The 16,712-nt window shown below is 37.9% G+C and overlaps 1 protein-coding gene across 4 annotated transcripts; it reads left to right on the top strand.

Moving 5' to 3' along the window:
• The first annotated feature begins 2,250 nt into the window (after window positions 1-2,250).
• Window positions 2,251-9,010, top strand: LOC131035386 (beta-xylosidase/alpha-L-arabinofuranosidase 1). Of its 4 annotated transcripts, XM_057967069.2 has the most exons (7): window positions 2,257-2,873; window positions 4,139-4,426; window positions 5,959-6,128; window positions 6,285-6,382; window positions 6,486-6,833; window positions 6,950-7,363; window positions 7,974-9,010. In XM_057967069.2, the coding sequence occupies exons 1-7, from the start codon at window positions 2,490-2,492 to the stop codon at window positions 8,558-8,560; spliced, it is 2,289 nt and encodes a 762-aa protein (XP_057823052.1). In that variant the 5' UTR covers window positions 2,257-2,489; the 3' UTR covers window positions 8,561-9,010. The 4 variants fall into 4 exon arrangements, with proteins under 4 accessions (XP_057823053.1, XP_057823052.1, XP_057823054.1 ...); XM_057967070.2 differs by lacking the exon at window positions 4,139-4,426 and having other exon boundaries at window positions 2,251-2,873; XM_057967071.2 differs by lacking the exons at window positions 2,257-2,873; window positions 4,139-4,426 and adding an exon at window positions 4,762-5,662.
• Window positions 9,011-16,712: the final 7,702 nt, after the last annotated feature.

Here is a 16,712-nt window from a genome sequence, read left to right as displayed (position 1 = left end):
AAATTAATAATAATTTTGATAAGAGACTGATAAGATTGATTGATAATGACTTGATAATATTAATTGATATTGAGGTTGATAATTAATGACTAATTAATTATCAACAAAGAGGGAATTAAGTCTAATTGTCAAGATGATACCAATTCGAATGATTTAGGACCAAATGTGATTGAACGAGATTGATGAGGGTTGGATTTGAAATGAATTGAAACCAGAGGAATGACACAATGCCAACATATGATGAAAATCAAATGTGACATAGAAGACATGCTAAGAATTAGGTTAGCAATGTAAGAGTGATGACCAATTTTGAGTGACTACAAATTTATCTTGCCAATTCACAATGGAAAATGACTCTTATGATGTATATAATAATGTTCACTGTTGTTTATGCAACAACCATACATAAAAATATTTAAAATTAGAGCATCTAGTTAATACTTGAATAAGACTTACATTAATGCTATAGTTGAAATGTTATCATTTGTATTTAATGCATTGAATATATAATAAAATATAAAATTTAATAATAATTTCATTCATGCATTCACTATTGTCAAAATGAGTCAATAGAAAAATAGATAAATGCCATTTTCAAAATTATTACTAAGAAAATTAATGTTGATAATTTGTTGTTTTTAGCTTTGATAGTGTGCGAGTTTTGCATCAATGTTTCAGATAACACCCTGTGATCCATCATTAGGATGAAAGAGTGCATAACGAGTGCATTTCTTGTTCTTGTTATGCACTCTTTCATCCTGATGATGGATCATGGAGTGTGATATGAAACAATGCAAAAACTCTCACAAAATCAAAGCCATAAATAACAAATTATAAGAATAATAGATTGCGGAAATCTAATGTCATTAAGAAAATTAATTACAAACTAGAAAGCTGCTAGGGGAAGAGTACAAGTAGCCGATATAATTCCAATAACCAAACACTCCTTGCACACCTAACCCCCTAATTACTAACTTTAAAGAAACTTGAAAAAAACTAAAAGCCCATTAATAAATTTCACATGTACCAATAGTCAACCATTTGTAAGCATTTTTGGACCATAATTGGCCCATATGTGCACCTTTATTGGTACCCATAGCTAGCGTACCGAAGCATTTGTGCATAAGAATTGGCAATTTTAAGTACACAGTTATTGAGGCATCTTTAAGTAGGTATTGGATGACACTTTGAAATGTGTACTTTTTTAATCCTTGCATGTATAATGGATCCCACAGTGTGCATCGTTACTATCCAGAAGCCAAAACAATAGACATAAGCAGTTAAGTCGCATTCGGAAACAACAAAAATTACTGTCAAAATTTGATGTATCATTTAAAATCTGAGTGTGTGAAATTAGCTATAACAATTATTAGTACCCTTTCCTCCTCTACTCAATTTTTCTATATTTTATTTCACGATTGACTAAAGAAATTACAGTCAACAGATACATTATCATATCATATCTGTCTTAAGCAGTAAATAGTAAATAATAGGATCGACATGTAGATTTGACCACTACCAACTCCAATATGAAACTTTAGATTATATTAACTGTAGGTGAACTTTTAAGCCCACATAATTCCTTGTCTCTTCTACATTAATATGATGAAAATGGGGTACAAAAGAGAGTTATAAATAGATTAGATCAGTCTTGAAAGCGTCTAAATTAAATGAATGGGCCCTTGAAAGTATTTTGTACCATGTTTCCACGCTAACCCTAAGTGCTTTGGGATGGGACCTTTCATCACGAGCTGTGACTTTTCACGAAGGAATTTGGGGTTTATTCAGAAATCGAAATCATGGAAAACATGGAGCACAGGATTTCCACGCTAACACATCTGTCTTCACGCTTAAAATCCCAGATCAGATAAAAAATAAATCCATATATACCGTGATTGTAGCAATCCTTGAAATTAGAATCTACGCCCCTCACTGTATTCTCCTCCCGTGACGAGAGCTATTATTATTAATTTTAAGCTTTGAAATAATCGATCAGTGTATTGTTATTATTATTGCTGCATTTTGTGTTAAAATGATGATTGGATAACGTATGGCTGGGTCATAGATATTCTATGAATGACAAGGATGTCAGACAACGATACAGCGGCAGCTTTTGTCAGTTTCCCAATGGAAAAATCCCTTAATTATAATTTTAGTTTTTGCACTGTAAATGGACTGACCAATCAGTTAGTGGGAAAAACTGCTGTATACTACCTCTTTTTTTTATGAAAAAAAGAGGAAAATGGGAATATAGTAGAGCGAAAGGTGAAAGATTCGGGGCAGGGGATGGGGAGAAGATAATGAAAAACTCTTGTTTTGCTCTATATAAACGTGCCCCGCAATGCTATCCTTACAAGCGAGTTGGTAGGTTGAGAGCCAATGTTTTTATGTTGGCTTTCAACTGTCGTGAAGCTTCTTGGCCCATGAGTCATTTATAAGAAAAATAAATACACATTGGTCTCTCTTCTTTAGTTTTTCTGTTTTCTGTAATGGAGAATTTAGTGGGTGTTTTTGTCCTTATGGTCCTGATACTGAACGGAGCCCTGTTTGTCCATTCGGGTCCTGCTGTTCCCTGCACTGGGCAGAGCTCATATCCCTTTTGCAGCACCTCGCTGCCTTTTGGTGACAGAGTGAAGGACCTCATTGGGCGCCTCACATTGCAGGAGAAAGTTCAGCAGCTCGTTAATGCAGCCGGTGCTGTTCCCAGGCTTGGCATTCCTGCCTACAATTGGTGGTCCGAAGCACTGCATGGAGTCTCGAATGTAGGTCCCGGGACTCGATTTGGGGGCAATGTTCCTGGAGCTACCAGTTTTCCTCAAGTCATTCTCACTGCAGCTTCCTTCAATGAATCTCTCTGGCGAGCCATCGGCCAGGTCCGTATTCAAGCGCCTCTAAGATTTGGGCTTCCATTGATTACAAATTCATGTTATTGAAAACTTCATTCTGTTTAAGTAAATTGTTGAGGTATCAAGAACATTGTGACTTTTAGCAGCTGGTTGATTAGAATCTATGTATAAATAATTTTTTGTGAAAGGCTGATTCTGAGAGTATTTTTTTTTTCTTGTTAATATAGATAGACTAAGTCTTCGATGATGTAATTTGTGAACGTATTTCTGTTTTATTGGGATTTTTTGAATGGAGGATTTTTTATCTATAAAGTTGTGCGAGTTTTGGATTGAATCCCTTAGACTAAGAGTTAAGGACTAAGACCATTTTTATTCAATATGCATCTTCAATCTATACTATATTACCCATTAATTTATTAATTAAAATGAGTGAATTGTGGCATTGTGAACAAATGCTAGTGTCACACTTCAACTAGCTCCTATTCTTTATTGATTAAGAATGTGCTTCTGTATTTGATTGTACAAACATTTTTCAGTATTTCGGATCATATTCTCTATTATCAGTATTAAAGTAATAAGAAAGCTTGAGAAGAGAATGAATGAATGATCATTGGATGACGGAAAATGATTGAAAGTGTTGAAAAATGTTTATACAGTCAAATCCAAGAGCATTCAAATGCAATAACATAGAATGTGAAAATTTAATGTCTTCAGGATAATGTGATTCCTTAACACAGAATGAACAGATCGAGCATACTGATTGAATGAGTAGGAAATCCCATGATCCCCTGTTTTCCCTGACAAATAATGAATGCCCAGATAGAGTGAACAAGCCATTTCACATCCCCAGTCCGAGCACACAGAATCCGCTATTAATAAACAAAATTCAGACCCAGCACGCCATGTACGAAATGCATTGGTTGGTCTTTTACAAATACAGTCATACCTTGCATGCCTATCTGCAATAACTCTGCACAGCCCAATCCAGATAAAACCGTGACAACTGTAACAGCTGGGCAGATTATTTATAGAAGTCCCACGCGCTCTGGAACTGTAATGCATTGAGCCCCTATATTAGGTAGTGAACACCCTCATTTATAAAGCCTGTTGTTTCAAGATTGCAAGTGGGCTCTGGAAACCAAGGAATTTTCACATGCGCACTTTGCACAAATGGACTTAATTCGTTGCACGCGTTTAACCAACCTGTGATTTTTTGAAATTTAAAGTCTTGAACCCGTGAGCTTTAAATGAGTCTGCGAACTGAGATCCATATATTATATCTGAATGTGCAGGTTGTGTCCACAGAGGCACGGGCAATGTATAATGTGGGGCTGGCTGGGCTGACATACTGGAGCCCTAACGTCAACATATTCCGTGACCCACGATGGGGCCGCGGCCAGGAGACTCCTGGTGAAGACCCTGTCCTCACTGGCAAATATGCTTCCAACTATGTACGTGGTCTACAGGATACCGACGGCTCCGACCCCAACAGACTCAAGGTCGCAGCCTGCTGTAAACATTACACTGCGTATGACGTGGACAACTGGAATGGAGTCCAACGCTACACCTTTGACGCCAAGGTGCACTCAAAACATGTTTTGTTTCTTTTTTTTCTCTGTTCCAAGGACTTCACGTGATCGCCATTGCTTTTCTTAAAGGAAAATTTGCTGTATTTGTTGGAATCCGCATTCGTGTTTGTCTGCCGTTTTAGTTGGACCGACTGTTTGTGCTTGTGTTTGGACATCACGGGCTGATTCATCCGTCCACATCTAGGTTTCCTAATTATTTTGCCACCCACTTCAATTACACACAAAATTCGGAGCAGAAAGTTAGTGGGCGAAAAGACTAAATCGACATTAAGTCTATCTGCTCTGTACTGTATAATATTAAATATCTGTTTACAGATCTTTTTTTAAAATGCTTACGTTAAGAAAGTTACATTAATAACAGTGAACAGCTGTAAAGTAAAGCTATTGTATTACGGAATGTCCCCACTTAAAACTGCACTGAACTGGAAGCTCAGGATAGTAAAACAAAATACAGAGCACGAGAGTTTCTTAACTAAATCGATTAAAGAAACAAGGAAATTTCGCGAGTAACATTTGTTCAACTGCCTTAATGATTTGAGATAATGAAAGCATTAATGACAGATACCTAACCACGGGATACATCATGGCAAGTAGAGAGGATTGCGTGGCGTCTAGTGAATTGAGATGAGGAAAGCACTTGTGACAGATAGGTGCCTACTGGAGAAAATACATCATAGCAAAAGGATAGGGTTGCATAGCATCAAGTGGAAGGAGAAAGGAGATTTTACCAGTCAAAACCAACTTGTTTCCAGTTATTCTTCTCGTGATAGCAACGTTGTGATGGAATCCAAATGGAAAGCTAGAACACAAATAGGAATAAACAAAATCGGGAATAGCTTTTGGATATGCCTGAATCTTGTAAACGACGACACATGGTCCAAAATCTCCCCATACTCAATTGTCAGGTACCCACAACTCGGATAATCCACTACGGCATCCATAAAGTACCGAACCAACTTTCTCCGATTGATATATTTTAGTTCCAATTCCAATATACTTTGGACAAGTTAACTTCCTTTACGTGATTTTGATATATTTCAGTGTGATTCCAATAAACAATAGACAAGTTAACTACCTTTCTGTGATTGATATATTTCAGTTTGATTTCAATAAACTATGGACTAGTTGCAGTCACCGATGGGGACTCGAGCCCCAGGACAACGATATTTTGTGTCGTATACTCTCAACCTCACTTCCAAAGTCATGATCAGATAAGATTATATTACTGTAAGCATATGTTTTTAGACCCCATGTTGGGTTTTCAATTTCTTACTCCAGATTGGACTTTTTAGTTTAATTCTCATAGTGTTTTTAATTTTTAAAAACAAACTGGAACATGCCATCAGAATGCCGCGATGCTCTGTCACCCACCTGAATCATTTGATTTCGTAGAATTTTCAGGGAAAACGCCACGTGAGTTTTCTCCATGGGCACTCAGAGACAAAATTGTAGATTGGCTTCAGCAAAGTTCTGTTTTTTTAACTCTATGCCGATTGAAATATAATCCTTTTTGTTTGGTCCAGGTCACACAGCAAGATTTGGAGGACACGTTTAACCCTCCCTTCAAGAGCTGCGTTTTGGATGGCAACGTGGCAAGTGTTATGTGCTCTTACAACAAAGTCAATGGCGTCCCAACCTGCGCAGACAAAGATCTGCTCGGTGGTACTGTGAGAGGCGAATGGCAATTGAACGGGTAAACATCCTATTTTTTCCTCAGTTTGCCCATCTATTTCAAAACATTCAAAATCCTCTGTTTTCACATCTATCTTAAAACTTTCAAAGTCCTCTGTTTTCACATCTATTTGAAAGCGAATTTTAAATATTTATGAAGTGGCTTCGCTTTTTTCAGGTACATTGTCTCCGACTGTGATTCGGTCGATGTGTTATACAATGCACAGCACTACGCGCCCACTCCTGAGGATGCAGTTGCTGACGTGATAAAAGCTGGTATGCAATTCATTCCATAATATACCTGATTTCCAAAAGCTTAATTTATGATTCATACAGGAAGAATTATATGTTTGCATTGGCCTGGATATGATGAATTCAGGGCTAGATCTGGACTGTGGATCTTTCATGGGGAAGCACACAGAAGCAGCTGTGAATGCAGGCAAAGTGGACGAGTCCCTGATTGATCAAGCTCTGGTCAACACCTTCACTACATTGATGAGACTAGGTTGGTTTGATGGCGATCCTGCCAAGCAACCATATGGGAACTTGGGACCCAATGATGTGTGTACTGAGCAGCACCAAGAACTAGCTTTAGACGCAGCCAGGCAGGGGATAGTTCTGCTCAAGAATGATGGCTCATTGCCATTAGCTGCAAACAAGATTAGTTTTTTGGCTGTCATTGGGCCCAATGCAAATGTTTCCAAAGTCATGATTGGCAATTATGAAGGTACCCATTTATGCAAATATGAGATTCCAGGTTTTCTTATACCAATAGAGTATAGCATATAGGTACATTGCAACCAGTGTAATACTTAGACTATTCATCTTGGTCATTGTGGACAGGTATTCCATGCAAGTATACAACCCCTCTTCAAGGGCTTTTGAAATACACTTCACTCCTCTACGCCCAAGGTTGCACCAATGTGGCATGTACTGGAAATGATTTGTTCGGTGGAGCATTGCAGGCAGCAAGCAAAGCAGATGCAACCGTCTTGATAGTAGGTGGTGATCAGAGCACAGAGGCAGAGTCGCGGGATAGAACAAGTTTGTTGTTACCTGGCCAGCAACAACAGCTGGTATCCCAGGTCGCAAATGTGTCAAAGGGACCAGTAGTTCTTGTGATCATGTCAGGGGGTCCTTTTGATATATCATTTGCAAAGGATGATGATAAAATTGCAGGCATCCTCTGGGTGGGATATCCAGGACAAGCTGGAGGAGCAGCCATTGCAGATGTAATTTTTGGACAATACAATCCTGGTAAATATATACGTGTGTGGATTTCTTGTTTGCACAATCAAATATCAGAAAACATAGTCATATCTGCCTTTTGACTAGAAAATATTCTAGGTGACTAAAAAACCCTCCCCCTTTCTTGAAAGATATATCTGGAATCGACTCCCGTTTTGTTCAAGTACCTGCTTACAAATCATATGAATGCATATTGCAGAACCATTCCTTTCAAATGCCTGCTTACAATTCATATGAATGCATATTGCAGAGTCATTCCTTTCAAGTGCCTGCTTACAAATCATATGAATACATATTGCAGAATCATTCTCTTCAATTGCCTGCTTGCAAATCACATGAATGCATATTGCAGTCTCATTCCTTTCAAGTGCCTGTTACAAATCACATGACTGCGTATTTCAGAATCATTCCTTTCAAGTGCCTGCTTACAAATCACATGAATGCATATTGCAGAATCATTCCTTTCGATTGCCTGCTTACAAATCATATGAATGCATATTGCAGAGTAATTCCTTTCAAGTACCTGCTTTCAAATCATATGAATGCATAGGCTTAAGCCTTATTTAAGTGGATGTGCAATGTTGACAACTGATCCATGTGCCTGTATTTGTTCTTTCAGGTGGGAGATTGCCCGTGACTTGGTACCCACAAGATTTCGTTAAAATTCCCATGACAAACATGAACATGAGGCCAGATCCAGCCACAGGATATCCAGGCCGAACTTACAGGTTCTACACAGGAAAAACTGTTTACATGTTTGGTGATGGGCTGAGTTATACGAACTACAAACACACTCTGGTTCATGCACCTAAGCTGGTGTCCCTTCCTCTGGATGACAAACTTTCTTGTGCCCACAAAACATCTAATTTTTCCTGTGAGGCTGTTCGAATAACCCACACTAATTGTCAGAACATGCAAATGGATGTTCATGTTGATGTGAACAACATTGGTCCTAGAGATGGAAGTCATGTAATATTCTTATTTTCTACACCTCCATCCAAGCACCATGCTCCAAAGAAGCAATTGCTTGGATTCCATAAGGTTCATGTCACTTCAGGAGGCAGGGAAAGAGTACGTTTCAGTGTTGACGTATGCAAGGACCTCAGCATTGTTGATAAAGCTGGCAATAGGAATCTGCCAGTGGGTTCCCATCTTCTTCACATAGGTGATCTGCAACATTCCATCTCTCTTCAAATAACAAACTAATTCCCTTCATGGGAATTCTGTTGCTCTGTTTTTGCAAAGAGCAGGGAAGCTTCAATAACTTTATATCATGGCCAAGTCAACTGTTAATTGTTTATGACAACTACTGGAAGAAAATACCAATGCTGCCTGTAATACCAGTCTATTTTTGGTATATTCTTGCGTGGAGGCTTTGAAGTCAGTTAAAAGGATTGGCCTCTTCAGCCCTAGCCCTAAAGTAATTGACTAGTTACTTAGTTGTTCTTATTAAACCATCCGCAGGCAGCAGATTTATAATATTGGGAAATAAGTTGTTTGTCCTGAAAAGCATGTGATGGCAGTAGGACAGTCTTTTTATGATCCATTCATATCTCATAGCTATCCCATGTAAGATAGCTTAGAGATGCTTGTGGGCCCTGTGGCCCCTTTTACTTCACTTTTTATTTCCAATATAAATGCTGTTTTGAAAAGTTCTACCCCTTTTACTTCACTTTTTATTTCCAATATAAATGCTGTTTTGAAAAGTTCTACATTTACTAAGTTGCTCTTCCAAAACTACTATTTATATTTCATAATCCGAAAGTAGAATTGAGTCTCTTTTAAATGTCTTCTAAAAATTAAAAAGAGAGTAGATGAATGCTTATGAAAAAAAGTGGGCAGTAGTTATTGAAAATTAAATAGATCACAAAATAAATATAATATTGAACATGTGTTTATATAAAACATTTTTAATTAATTTGTAATTTAAATAATAAATAATAAGAAGGAAATAATAAATAATATAATAAAGACAAGAAAGAAAGGTGGATAACTTAAAAAAGGCTGTTTTTAGTCTCTAATTATTAATTGATACCCTTATAGAGAGTACAATGTCATAAAAATGATTTTTTTTGGAGTATTACAATATCAAGTTCACAATCTCATGTCTCTACTTTGCTCCTACAACCACAAGAACTTTACAACATCCTTTTCTATGTTTGCAACTATTATGAGGGTCCCATCATGAACAAATTGAACCTTAATAGTCTCAAAGTTTCTCTTCTATCTACTCTCTAGTTTTTTTTACTCCCTTGAATATAGGTAGTTGTTGTGGAAGAGAAATAATTGCATATTTTCAATTACCCAACTACTCAAGAAAACCACCCAAACATCTTCTCAAATCCGATAGTTGGTTGAACAGATAATTAAGCCCCCAACACATTTCTCTAGCCTCTACCTCAACAAATCAGTTGCCTTAAAACAATCTACTCCATTTGGCATCTTACCATCCTTTTTAACCAACATAATGGAGTAGACCAAAAGATAGCCTTTTACAATCAATTGGTCAACAAGAAGAATTATTTATTATATCACCTTCATGCACCCTGGTAGCAATTTCAATATTTCAACATGTGTACTTCAACAACCTCATTGCCTTAAATCGACTCTTCAACAAGCACATACTCGTTTGCAACACACTTGTTCCCCTCTACAACACTTAAACAACTAAACTATCTTGTGTAGCTTAATTGATCTTTAGTATCCACAAGGTCATCTTCATCAACTAAGAATGCCCTTCAATAACACTTCACTAGTAATTGAAGACCTTGTTGGTAACAATGCAACAAACTGAGAGGGGGGACGAGGTGGAGGGGGACAACAGGTTGAATTAGTTTGCTCTCAAACTCTACACAACTCAAACTTAAATTCATATCTGATTATTAGTAATGAAAGCATAAACCATCACCACATCAAAACACACAACACCAAGATTTTTTACGTGGAAAACTCGGTTAAGGGAAAAACCACGGTGGGAACCTACCCACAATGAGATAATACCCTGTTAGGAGTAAATGTAAATATTACAATGTGGATTGCACATGCATTCAAACACGCTGCCTAGAGCTCACTGCTCAAATACAAGAAGGGCTACAACCTTAAGGAAGGCTCATTGCCTTACAAGATTCAGACAACAATCTGGATTACATGAACTGTGACAATAGCATATCCACATGCTTGGTTACAGTTCCGGTTAAGCGCAATTTGATCTGCTCTACCACACACTTCTCTTCACACTTCCAAAAGATCATAACACTTGTTTGCACACTTACTTGATCACACACTCACAAATACAACACAGATACATCTCACAAATGAATATTACATATATTTATACAAATCATCAACCTATATTTCAAGATCGGCTAAACCCTCAACACAAATTATAAAATATCAACCTCACACGCTACAACCATACATGCGGACCAAAACAATGTCGGCTAAGACATAGTTTGGACCCAAATCAATACCGCAACTAAGAAACACAACTAATAATTACGCCTCGATCATCCACAACATGCTACAATCACCAAGAATATCACATAACACGAAGAACACCACCAGAACAGGAAAATGATCAACAACACACAACGATCAATGCAGACCATAAAAATGGATAGGACCCTATCTAGAAACATCCACAAGCAACGTGAATCACCACAGAAACAACCACAACATCACCACTTACGAAGATCTCCATCTTCATTATACTGAACCTCAAGAACACAAACCAAATTGACTGTCAAACTGAAAGATTCACTTGCGGACTTCCAAATAACGAACCATCTGAATTGAGGACACATATGAATGTCCCAATCACTATGTCAAATTCACAAACCAAGATATAGCAATTCCGGAGCAATGCGGAGCACAAACCAGAATACTGAATAACGCAAACAACTGAAGATCAACCTCAATACCAGATCACACATGATCAAATCATCATGCGAACCTCTGAAACTTCTACTGAATTAACTAGAGATAAGTATCTCTAAACCCATTAAACCACAACAGCTCAACAACAACACACTGGCCAAACCAACTCATCCAATTTGACTACAATTAGAAATAAATAGAAGAATATGTTGACATCAATGACAACACATCATTCTGACAAAACTCTTAGCAATATCCAATAGACACTTGAACAACAATGTGTGTGTGTGTACATATATACAAACTTTTTTGTATACCGATAAATGATAAATTATGCCTCTGTGAGTACCATGACAATGCTTTGGAGCACCACCAAGGATTCTCATAAATTTAAAATCTTAAATTCAATGAATAAATACTCTAACAAACAACACACTGTTAAACCAATCTACAATTGTCCTAAATATTATTCAAAAACATGTGTCTAACTTAAAATAATCATGTTCTAAACCACTCAACTTTGTTTAAGATCATGCCTCCCTAATTGGAGGGCTTTTAATCCCAAAAATCCTTAGAACACAATCAAATTTGGGTACCTCATTTTCATAACTTCATGAGACACCCATTTAAAAATATTTAGAAGTCGAGCTTTCTTACCAATCAAACATGTTTCTCATTTGCCTTGATTAATTTTTTTTATCAAGATTAAAGGAAGAGCACTAGTAGCCATTATGGCTAACTTTGTGCACCCGTATATCCTAAACACTACACCAGATTATGATATATTTTTTGGTTATCTTCATATGCGACTTAAAATGTTTAGAGCTATTGTCCTAGATTGTGGGTAGTAAAGACGAATGTTGTGGTATTTGTAATGCACACAAGGGTCAAAAAATGGTCATTTAGAAGTGTTGCTCGATACCTACTTAAACATGTCCCAATAACCATGCTTTACAACCACCTCAAAAATTGTCAATACTTATGCAAAAATGCCCCAATAGTCATGTGCTTTGGGTACCCATAAAGTTGCACAAGTTTTCCACTTGAAGTCTATAAGTTTTAACTATTGGGCATGCAAACTGTGGGCAACTAATGGTACATGTGAAATTTATTAATGGGCTTTTAGTTATCATTTTTTGGTTTCTTTAAAATTAGTAATTGGGAGGTTGGGTGTGTTGAACACATAATACCATTGAGAGGGGGGTGAATCAGTGGTTCCTAAATCTTTCCTCTTACCGATTTAACTTCAGACAATCAACTATTTACTTAACCACTAAATAGTCATACCGGTAATACAAGAGAGAAAAACAAAGAGATCATTCACACACAAGAAATTCACAACACCAGATTTACGAGGAAAACCTAATATGGGAAAAACCTCGGTGAGAAGAGTTGTTGGAGACTACTGCTCCAATCCAGCCTCACAGGTAAAACACTGACTTACAAAGATTTTGGGCACCAACCCAAGGAGCACCAATGCCTTCACCAAGCTTCAACTTGGCGATGTATATTGAAATATTATTTGAATACAATTGAGGCTTCTTGTTGTAAATGAATTCTGCAACTCTAGAATCAAGTAACTCTCTGTTATCGTTCTCTCCCTTTCACACACAATCTCTCAACACACTGTGTCACACTAGAATGTTGCCTGCTCTGCCACACCTTACCTGTTAGGTTCAATTACTAGACTATGATATTGTCGATAGAATCCTCTCACCGGTTTTCTCGCTCACCCACACAACAACTTGGTCAAAACACCTTCAAAATTTTTTATCCTCGCTCACTCTCCCTTCTCTTCTCTTCACAATCCTCATAGCATCAACACCTTTTTTCTGTCTGGAGCTCTCTTTACTTATTCAGTGATTTCCCGCCAAAATGCAATTCAAAAAACCTGAGCTAATAGGGTTTCCTTTTTCCGACACAATCTTCATGGAATCCAATGCTTGTTTTCCTTGAGGTGGCAATCACGTATCAGATCTTCTGTCATGAAGTCAGATGACACATAAGGCATTCCAAAAGTTTCTTTTATGAGAGCGTCCTGAATCATATTTCCTTTGCCTTGATTTAGGCACTAATTGCCCCCTAATTTTCCTCTATCATTTCTTCTTCCTCGAGCTGCAATCAGTCAGATGCAATCCCTTGATTTGTGGTTCCTTCATTAATGATGATTATCTGTTTCATCAACCCTGTCGATGAAGCTTCACCAACCACAACACACTTGCCACCTCAGCTCCACATTGCATCACACCGATCAAGACATGGTCTACCAACTGCAGTTAGTCTGACAAACACATATCGATAAGACCCTTTACCAGTAGAGTGTTCTTCTTCTGTTAATCGGTAGAGCATCCAGTACGGGTTGCACATCTTCACCTCCAGTGGTGTGAGATAACTTTTAACATTCTGCCTCTTCATCATAAACAAGCAACCATTCTTCAGACCGGTTTGTACTTTCATCCTTTATGCTCAATCTCCACGAGTTGACATCAATGACAACTTAGTGCCAAGATGCCAACAATCTCCCCCTTTGGCATTGATGTTAACTTTTCACAATTCACTACATACCAAAATTTCTCCCCCTTTGACACAATGACAAAGGGTACTTGTGCACTCCCCCTTTGATCCATACCATGCTCCCCTTGAGCCACATAAAACCTTCCTAGGCAGATGATAAAATGCCTAACTTGTGTTAGAGGTACTCAAAAGTGCTGACCGGTAATGGTTTGGTAAAAATGTCTGCTACTTGTTCACCACTAGGAACATAATCCATTCTTACCTACTGTCCTTCAACCTTCTCTCTGAGGAAGTGATATTTGATTGCAATATGTTTTGTTCTGGAATGCATGACCGGATTCTTCGCTATGTTGATTGCACTCGAATTGTCACACCAGATGAGAATAGGCTCAGTGATGTCTACCTGTATATCTCTGAGAGTCTGCTTCATCCAAAGCACCTGAGAGCAACATGTAGCAACAACAATGTACTTAGCTTCAACAGTAGATAAGGAGACTGAGTCCTGCTTCTTGCTAAGCCAAGAGACCAACCGGTCACCTAGAAATAATGCACCACCACTTGTGCTCTTTCTATCATCAATGCATCCTACCCAATCGACATCAGTGTATGCTTCCAAGATAAAATCTCCCTGTTTAGGATACCACAAACCATAGCTGAGAGTTCCTTGTAGGTACCTAAAAATTCTGCTAAAAGCATTCATGTGTGACTGCTTTGGTGCAGCTTGGAATATGGCTACCATGCATACTACCTGAACTATATCTGGTCTTGAAGCAGTTAGATACAGTAGACTTCCTATCATGAATCTGTACAGAGTCTGATCTACTACCGGTGATTCATCATTCTTACTCAATTTGCTGTCGGTCACCATGAGAGTACTTACCGGTTTGAAATCTTCCAGGCTGAATTTCTTCAACATCTCCTTTGCATACTTGACTTGTGAGATAAAGATTCCTTTATCTTTCTGTAATATCTACAAGCCAAGGAAGTAAGTCAATTCACCAAGCATTGACATCTCAAATTCTGACTACATCTGATCAACAAACTCTTTGCAGAGAGTATCCTTGTTACCTCCAAAGATGATGTCATCTACATACACAACCACAATAATCATGTGATTCCCATATTTTCTTATGTACAAATTACTGTCAGCACTTCCTTTTTGAATCCTTGCTCCTTCAGATACTGATCTAATCTTGAGTACCATGCTTTGGGAGCTTGCTTCAAACCATACAGAGCCTTCTTTAATGGTGTCTCATCATCGTGTAGTAGAAATCCTTCCGGTTACTCCATGTATACTTCTTCTTCTAAATTTCCATTTAGAAAAGAAAATTTTACATCCATTTGGTATACTTTATAGCCCTTGTAGGCAGAGTAAGCTAGAAACATCCTAATTGCTTCTAATCTAGCCACCAGTGCAAATGTTTCTTCAAAGTCAATCCCCTCTACTTGAGAGTATCCTTTGCACACTAGGCTAGCTTTATGCCTTACAATTTTACCTTCTTCATTCATTTTGTTCCGGTAGACCCACTTTGTGCTAATGATATTCTTGTCTTCCGGTCTAGGGACTAATTCCCAAGTCTTGTTCTTCTCAATCTGGTGCAGTTCTTCTTCCATGGCATCCATCCATTCTTGTCTCTTGCTAGCCTCAATGAAAGTTTTGGGTTCAACTTCAGTCATGAGGCATAGGTTGACTTGTTCATCATTCTGGGCAAGTCTTCTTCTAGTTTGCACACCATCACTCTTATTTCCCAAAATTGGTTCTTCTGGGTGATTCAACTGTACATACTAGTTGGGAACCTTCTGGGATGCTACCTCTGGTTCAGTTTCTATGTGAGCTTCATAATATTCATCACCAGAGTCATCATACCGGTTAACCTGTGGTTGAGATCCTATGTGCATATCTTCATCAACTTTTACATGCGCACTCTCAAAGACCCTTATCAGCCTTTTATTGTAGCATTTGTAAGCTTTGTTGTTAGATGAGTAGCCAAGAAAGATTCCTTCATCACTCCTGGAGTCAAAACTTCCTAAACCATCCATATCTTTCTTGATGAAGCACTTGCTTCCAAATACTTTGAAATATTTGACTGATGGCTTCCGGTCATACCATACCTCATAAGGTGTCATCTTGCTGTTTATTCTTAATTGAACCCGATTCAAAGTGTATGCAGCAGTATGCATAGCTTATTTCCAATAAGTATCTGACAAACTGGCCTCATTCAACATGGTTCTGGCCATCTCCTTGACTGTCCTGTTCTTCCTTTCTACCACACCATTTTGTTGTGGTGTTCTAGGAGCAGAGTATTGCCTTCTAATTCCATGTTTTTCACAATAATCTTCAAATTCATTTGATGTGAACTCTCTACCCCTGTCTGATCTTAGGCATTTTAATCTGTACCCACTTTCTTTTTCCACCATCTTTCGAAAGATCTTGAATCTTTCAAATGCTTGTGATTTATCTTGTAGAAAGGTGACCCATGTCATCCTTGAATAGTCATCAATGAAGAGCATAAAGTATCTTTCACCGACAAGTGCTCTTGTTCTAGTTGGACCACACAGATTTGTATGCACAATTTCAAGTGGCTTTGAGGTGTTGTGCTCCTTTGTCCTGAAACTCACTTTTGTTTGCTTACCTTTTACACATTCATCACAAAATGTGTTTACTGGTTTGATGATGAGTGGAATATTCCTCACACACCCCTTTTTTCTTACTGCAACTAAGTTATCAAAATTTATGTGGCCTAATTTTATGTGCCACATCCAACTTTCATCTACTTGTCCTAACATACATTGGGACTCATAGCATTCCTTCAGATTATAAATATTTCCATCAGTTCTCTTTCCTTCTGCCACAACTTTACCAGTACCGTCTTTCTTTATCTAGCAACCGGTTGAGTCAAAGGTGAATTTGTAACCTTTGTCACACATCTAACTCACACTCAACAGATTATGTTTGAGGCCTTCCACA

This window comes from Cryptomeria japonica, chromosome 2 (assembly GCF_030272615.1).
Source record: "Cryptomeria japonica chromosome 2, Sugi_1.0, whole genome shotgun sequence".
NCBI classification, from domain to species: Eukaryota; Viridiplantae; Streptophyta; class Pinopsida; order Cupressales; family Cupressaceae; genus Cryptomeria; species Cryptomeria japonica.
Note: the sequence above shows the minus strand (reverse complement) of the source record. Positions and strands in the feature narration are given on the sequence as shown.